General features: G+C 43.0%; 1 protein-coding gene across 1 annotated transcript in view; it reads right to left on the reverse strand.

The window, feature by feature from the left end:
* Positions 1 to 7345, reverse strand: part of KDM3A (lysine demethylase 3A) — a 48444-nt gene extending 41099 nt beyond the window's left edge. The window contains exons 1-2 of the mRNA XM_074991687.1: positions 6974 to 7345; positions 1485 to 1640 (exon numbers count right to left, since the gene is read on the reverse strand). Coding sequence (XP_074847788.1) covers positions 1485 to 1640; positions 6974 to 7147 — 330 coding nt within the window. The 5' untranslated portion in view covers positions 7148 to 7345. The remainder of the gene's footprint in view (positions 1 to 1484; positions 1641 to 6973) is intronic.
* Between the last annotated feature and the right edge of the window lie 523 nt (positions 7346 to 7868).

A 7868-nucleotide genomic window follows, 5' to 3' on the forward strand; every position in this document is an offset into this window, starting at 1 on the left:
TCAACTTCGAAATAGCGCCCAACACGTGTAGCCGTGACGGGTGCTATTTCGAAGTTGGCGCCGCTACTTCGAAGTAGTGTGCATGTGTAGACGCGGCCCAAGAGACCTATACTGAAATGCATTTACTCAAACAAGTGTCCCAGCTATATAACGCCTTCACATACACAGAAGTGATATACTTCCCATTTGATGCTCTGTAGTCTGGAAAATTTAAGAATTTAGACGGTTTTCAGTATCACCATGAAAACATCTACAACATATCTATACTGACATTTATCCAGGAATTCAAGAAACAAATGACAAGCAGATTTCCAATTTACATACAAGAAAATTTCTAAATAATGGTAGTCTGAGAAATCAAAACTGAGCTAAAAATGCTGAAATTTGCATCACCAAAATACACACATCCCGATTATTTGGCTGCATAAGAAGAACTTAACACTGCAAAGAGCATTAGTAGTTATTCTAATGTGCATAGCAGAATGTTCTAAACTGCACCCGTGTTGATCAAAAGTCAGTCATCTTTAAGGAAGACAAAGGACTCCTGTCAGACTTTAGGAATTGTGTAGACTGAACTGTAATCCAACTGTATCAGCACTGGTGAAAAGTACACCACCAGTACAAGTTACTGACCTCCTCTATCATACTTCACAGACAGAACTGCATGATGCATTCAGTTTTGCAGGCATTTGGAGAAATCGAGACAATGCAAGAATTTTAAGAAGTAAAATCAATCTATACTGGGTAAGTAAATGAATATTACCAGAAAAAGTCTTTACAATCTCTATTGGTTGGTCCATGTAAATGTGTTAATTTGCTAGAAATGCCACCTAAGGGGATTTATAGCCTTTGCCTCAAGCAGTTAAAACTCATGCATATGGAGTACATAAACTCCAAGGTTTAATCCTCACAAAGTGACCCAAAGCAAGCACCTATCATATCAGAAAGGGAACTGAAAATTGATAGAGAATTGAGCCATGAGGACAGTAGAATGAAAACTTTAGGTCAGAAGACAAGCTTGAAGCAAACAAGCATCTCCAATGCCTGATCATCTTCCCCTCTCTCACAACAACTCTTTCAGAAGTAGTACCTCTATGGAAGATTACACAAGTGAAAAAGGATTTGAAACATATTACCCAATCCCCAGTCCCAATATGGGGCAGTACAAGGCATGCCTCTAAACACAAAGGTGGAAAATACTCCCCCTAAAATGCTTAGAGAATCTGTCACGGGAACTGAACTTTAAAACATTTTCAAATTTCCCAGACGAGGCATTATGTGCGTGACACAAAAAAGCGTTCAGCTGTTTTGGGGAAGCTCAATTTTGTTTTGTTTTAATAAGTGTCTTACCTATTTAAATTAGAGGTCTTTAAACAATAAATTCTACAGTCTTTTTGGGCTACCAAACCAAGAACTAGGAAATACTGCCATAACAGATTAAATACTGAAGTGAAGTGGATATGTAAATTGGTTTGTACACTTGCCATTGCAGGCCAATGAACAGTATCTGTAGAGTTGGCTGGAGACTTTCGCTCAGCAAGCACCAATTTTTGCTCTACTAGAAATCCTCTCATGTTACTATTGTAGACCTCTATCCATCTTCTTTTCTCCCATGATTCACCATCAAATTCCACACATACCTAAGAGAAATGGTGAAGAAGTTAAAAATCTAGGACATGATGAGATTGTTGTTTAGACAAAAGGAAGAGAAAGACTGAGGCACGTGGCGTTAGAAATTTTTTTGTGACCCTAGGAATTCTTCAGTGCTGGATGGCAGAGGGCCCACTATACTGTATAAAACTTATAATCGGACCTGACACAGCCACTAATCCAAGACACATTTGTAATAACGTGTAAGCACGACATGCCGGGATCAGCAACCTTTCAGAGGTGGAGTGCCAAAATTTGACCTCTATGTAAGGTCCAAGTTTCAGTGCTACTTTTTAAAGTCACTAATAATCCTACTTATACTTACAACTTCATTAATAATGAAATAAAGATGCAGAGCTTTACCATTTAGGTGGTGGCTTGTAGCATTAGCTGGTCTTTTGTTAGTCCACAGACAGCATGGCTTTGAACAAGCTCCTAGCTGCATGGGGGAGGATGGGTGGTGCTGAGCTCAAATGGGCTCATTTGTCACTCTTCACGAGCATGCTGGGGGTTGCTGACCCGTCATATACAAATTGATGACATGCTGGTCAGGAACACCACTGTGCAATATATGCACACCTTACATATAGCAGAACCTCAGAATTACAAACATCTTGGGAACTGACATTCATAACTAAAATATTCAGAACTCTCAAACTACCACGGGTTTTCTTTCACACTAGCAATCAAGGTTTAAAACTTTACTAAGCAGAAGACAAATGCTGCCTTCCCTTTAACAGTTTAGGTTTATGACAATACTATGTTGCATTTGCTCCAGTGTCCCATCTCTGTTGCTGCCGGACTCTGAAATCAAAAGGAGCGTGTGATTGGCTGGTCATTCATAACTCACTCACTCTCCCCCCCCCTCCCCCTCCCCCCCCTCACACACACACACACACACACACACACACACACACGACCTCAGGAGCTCACTGAGTCCAGTCCCTTGCCCTCTTGACAGGACCAAGCACCAACCCCCCAATGGCTTTTTTTGGCCCCAGATCCCTAAATGGCTCCATCAAAGATTAAGTTCACAACCATGGATTTAGCAGGCCAATATTCAAACCACTGAGGAATGAGGTTTTACTGTATAAAGAATTATGCATGTGTGTGTGCTGAGAATATATTCTTAAAATATGTTGTGAATCCATGCAATCAATTAAGTCTTCCCCAGACAAAAGAAATGTGAATTTATCTACCTGTACCACCATAAATCTGCCCGAGACCAAAAACAAACAAACAAACACACACACACACACACACACACACAAACACAAAACAGTACTCTGGAAAATACAAAGGGAATAAAGGCTCATTCTAGTTTTCCATCACTTTGGTGACATAAGGACCAGCACCCTATGAACAGCAGATGCTCTTGGCAGGAAGAGTAAGAGTGGCTGCTACAATTCCCTGGTGTAGTAGGCAGCTGACGCACAGTCTAACCTCCAGCACAATTCACTTTTGCTAAGGCAGAAGCATAATACAATGTCCTACAGGTCTGTGTTGCCCTGAAGAGAGCACAGCCCCTCCCGTCCGGTGCCCCCCCCCATTAACAAAACAAAAACAAAACAAAAACCAGTAAACTTTAATATCCAAGTTCTATTATCCAGAACTGTCAAGTAGCCATAAGCATAACCATTTTAACCATAAGCAAATTTTAATTAACTTTTCCCTATGTACAGTATAGTGAAAGTAAATCCAAATAAATACAGCAAACAGAGTATAAGTCTGCAGTGTACAATACTACTGTTGTTCGTAAATAAAGTACTATGCATACATGTTTGTTTCTTAATATCTAAGCTTGTTTCTCCTTCAGCTTTTTGCATTGCTAGGCATACCTCTCTATTATCCAGACTACTTAAATATCCAGCAACCTCTTAGTCCCAGGGCTGCCAGATAAGAAGTTTACTGTACTTCATCCAACACAAAACAAAAAAGCAGTCCAGTAGCACTTTAAAGACTAACAAAGTAACTTATTAGGTGAGCTTTCATGAGAGACGCACTGCTTTGGACCATAGCCATACCAGAACAGACTCAATATTTAAGGCACAGAGAACCAAACATAGTAATCAAGGTGGACAAATAAGAAAAAAAAGTCATCAAGGTGAGCAAATCAGAGATTTGAGGGGCAGAGGGAGGCAGGTGGGGAGGAAGTCAAGAATTAGATTAAGCCAACTATGCAAATGAGCCCCTATAGTGACCCAGATAATTCTCATCCCAGTTCAAACCACGTGTTAATGTGTCAAATTTGAATATAAAAGAAAGTTCAGCAGCCTCTTTCAAGAGTGTTGCGAAAATTTCTCTTCAGTAATATGCAAATTCTAAAGTCATTAACAGAATGCCCCATTCCATTAAAATGTTGACTAACAGGTTTGTGGATCAGGAGTGTTTTTATGTCTGTTTTGTGCCCATTAACTCTGTCTAAGAAAGTTTGAAGTCTGTCCAATATACAAAGCATCTGGGCATTGTTGGCACCAACAGACACAGTCTATACAGCAGGAACACCAGTCCTGGAACTTTCCCTTACAACAAAGCCCACTGTCAGCTTTGTCCACATATCTTTTCTGGAGATACCATCACCGGACCTAACCAGTTAGTCACAGAATCACTGGCACATTCTCATGTTCCTCAACTATCATCATATATGCCATCAAATATGTACAAAAAGCACAAAATATTTGTCACTTCTGAGTGAGGACAACATAGTAGCTTGATGAACTGGGCAGTGGTTTTTTGAAGTCATTTCATGTCTGGTAAGGAATGAAGAGAGGTAAAGCCAAAACAACAGAATACAAAAAAAAAAAGCTGCCTTTACCCTGCATATGCATATATTATTGCTTGTATAAAGCTGTGTTCCATTCCATGCAGGTTTTTATAGTCCTCTCGAAGGTCACCATAATATATGGCAACACATCAGGAAGTGTAGTGCAACATTATATTTGAGAATATTTTGTAAAATGGAAAAAGGATATGTTTTTGAGTGAGACATCCCTCACAGAGTGTACAACCCAACATGACAGTACTGTGATAACATGAGTATCAAAAGTCACTCAAAGAAACAAGAGTGAAACTGACTAATTTTTTCACTGTCCCAGCTAAACTGCACAAGCAAACAAGATAAGCAGAAAAATTTAACTTTGTTACTAATAGTTTAGGTAAAAAGACTATATTATCAGCAATTGAAACAGCATGCTTTAAAAATTGGGTTAACACATTTGGTATTATTTCAAATAAGCGGTTAAAACAAAGATGGACTATTATTAAAAAAAGACTGTGCACTATGCTTGTAGCTGTGTTGGTCCCAGAATACTTCCCAGACAAGCTTTTTGGAGGAACATCTGCTAAGGACAGAGAGAGAAAGAGAGAAATTTTCAAGCTCACACAGCGCTCTTCCTCAGGTCCGGAAAATGTACTGGGTGTCGCAGTTAAATACAAGATGGAAGAGAGTGATATGGAAACGTGTTAACTAGTCATGATAAACAGAGAGGCAGCCAAGTTAGTCTATATCTTCAAAAACAACAAGTCCTGTGGCACCTTATAGACCATGGGTGTCCAACCTTTTGGCTTGCCTGGGCCGCACTGAGTGAAGAGGAATTGTCTTGGGCCGCATATAAAATATATAATATAGTTAATGTATATAAATCACATAATAATGTTAAAAGTTTACGATCTTGTGGGGCCACATTACTAGCTGTCCAGGGCCGCATGCGGCCCGCAGGCTGGACTCGCCTGTTATAGACTAAGGTATTTGGAGCATAAGCTTTCAGGGGCAAAGACCCGCTTCGTCAGATGCACAAGTGGGTGGGTGGGGTTCAGAGGAGGATTTAAAAGAGTGAGTCTCAGTAAAGGGGAGGGCCAGAACTGACAAGCTCTATTCAGTCTGGGTGTTTGGGCCCATTATGAGCAGTTAATGGGGAGTTGTGATCACCTACGAAAGTTGATACAATAGAAGATATTTCCTCACCCAAACATGGCTCTCTACAGACTAAGCACCCTCTGTTCCTCAGACAGTTTTTCAGCTCATCACCACTCTGGGACTCTTTGCTTTACCTTTTGAATCTGGTGGGGAGGTTGCACACATTCTTGTACAAAAACTCTGGTCACAACTATCTTCTTGATATCCTGGTGCATTAGAGTTTATCTTGTCTAGCAGAACCATAACCAATTACAGGTCTCACAGTAAACCTGTAAAATTTTCAGCTCCACCTGATCTTCCCTTTCTACTATCAGAGAGGGCTGAGCAGAGAGCAATTGCTCCTCCCCACACCCTAAAAGGATTTGGTACCTCCCCTTACATGCCATACATGGGCAAAACTCTGCACTGTCACATTAAATATGATTAGCATGCCACCACGTGGAATTTAGTCTTGGTCTGTAGTGTAATCCCAAAGTTTACAAACTAAAGAGAAATAAGTGCATTCGAACGACTGAGTAACTGCCCTGAAAGGAAAGGGAACAAAAACTCTCTCAGGTTATCTGACTGAGAGAGGGAAGGAAAATTATATTATCGAAAGAAGGCAACAAAAATAGAATCATGAAACAAGACTGTCCGCTACCAAGTCAAAAAGTAGAAGTGTAAAATTTACACAGTAAAACCCTATTACTACTGTACCATCAAGTCCTATTACTAGCAGATACTTTATGTACTGCAATAGTTTCCAAGCTGTGATTCACAGAACATTTGCTTGCAGCCCGAAAACAGCTACTTCTTCATACAGTGTTAACACTTCGTTTCCATCTAAACACTCTACTATATTAGAGAGCAGCTAACATACACTTAATAATCCCAATATTCTGCTATTTAAGTAATTGTCAGTTGCCATATGGATGTTACCTGATCAAGAGAACCATCTTCTAAACTCACAACCACCAACAGCACATCAAACAGCAACTGTCCACGCTACCTTGTCAAACCAGCCACCATGATCAATAAGAAAATCTTAAAATATTGCAGTACTCATCACCAACATTAAAAGCTAAAGCATCACCCCAACTACAAACGTACGGTAGTTGTAGGAAGACAATCACGGCTGAAACAAGAATTCTAAGTGCAGGAGTAAAGTATGCTGAAATTGTGTCTTAATAAATAGACTACAAAACAAACTTCTTCCAAGTGGTAGGAGGGGATTTTTTTTAGCATGTATTCAACATTCGACAAGGCTGAAGATGTTAGCGGCACCTAGGTGGTTTGCAAACAGATGAGTAGTTTATTGACCGTTTTACCTAGTCGAAAATTGCAGAGAAACCGCACACGCGTGTTTCCAAGAGGCAGAGTCACCCCATCGCATTCATCAACCCAACACAGTTACATAAACCGGCTTACCTTGAAGTCCCGCTTGGAAACATCCGTGTGCGAAATGGCCCTGATTCGGCCAGCTTTCCAGGGCCACTCGGAGACGCGATCCTTATCCCACGGGCCGTTGCTCTCCTCCTCGGACAGGCTCAGGAACCGCTTCCCTACGAACAGGGGCCAGCTCTCCTCCAGCCTCAGCACCATCCTACTGCATGGGAGAGCGCTGCTCTGCGCAGACGAGCCCCAGGCAACGGACGAAGCAGTCACTCCGGCCAGTTGCGCACAGACCCCACCACAAAACCTCCGGGCTCGGCTTGAACTAAGCGGAGCGTTCGGGTCCTGCTGGAGGATGGAGGCGGGTGTGCGGGGTGTTAATCGCCGTGAGGACACCCGGGGCGGGACGGTGACACGCCCGTGTTGTTGCCGAGCAGGTGAGGCGAAGGGAACAGCAGCAGCTAGTGTGCGGCGCTGCAAAAACCTGCCCCCGTCCAGCCTCCGAGCACCCCTTTGTTCCCACCCAGCCCTCCGCAGCAGCAGGAACAGACCAGCCAAGTCACTGGGCGTCAAAGGAACCGGCAGAGGGGGCAGCTCCTCGGAGAGCCGCCTAGTCCCGCTCCCGCCACCCCACTCCCCAGCACCCAGCCCTCCGCCGCCGGGCAGCACGTCCCGCAACAGCCCAACGAGTCTCCGTGACCCCGAGCACAAACGACACCCACAACTCCGAGCCCGAGCACGCACCCCCCTCACCCACACACCTCTCAACGCGCCCTCCAGCCCCAGCTAGTCCCGCTCATTGGCTCAGCCCACACCGAGGGGCAGGTACGTGGCCAGCCTCTGCCTCGGATTGGCCGAGGGGCGGAGTCAGCCCTCTCGTTCATCGGATCGGTTTGTCGATGGCTGCACTTTCAAAGAGGCTGATTCTTCC

This window comes from Carettochelys insculpta, chromosome 4 (assembly GCF_033958435.1).
Source record: "Carettochelys insculpta isolate YL-2023 chromosome 4, ASM3395843v1, whole genome shotgun sequence".
Lineage (NCBI taxonomy): Eukaryota > Metazoa > Chordata > Testudines > Carettochelyidae > Carettochelys > Carettochelys insculpta.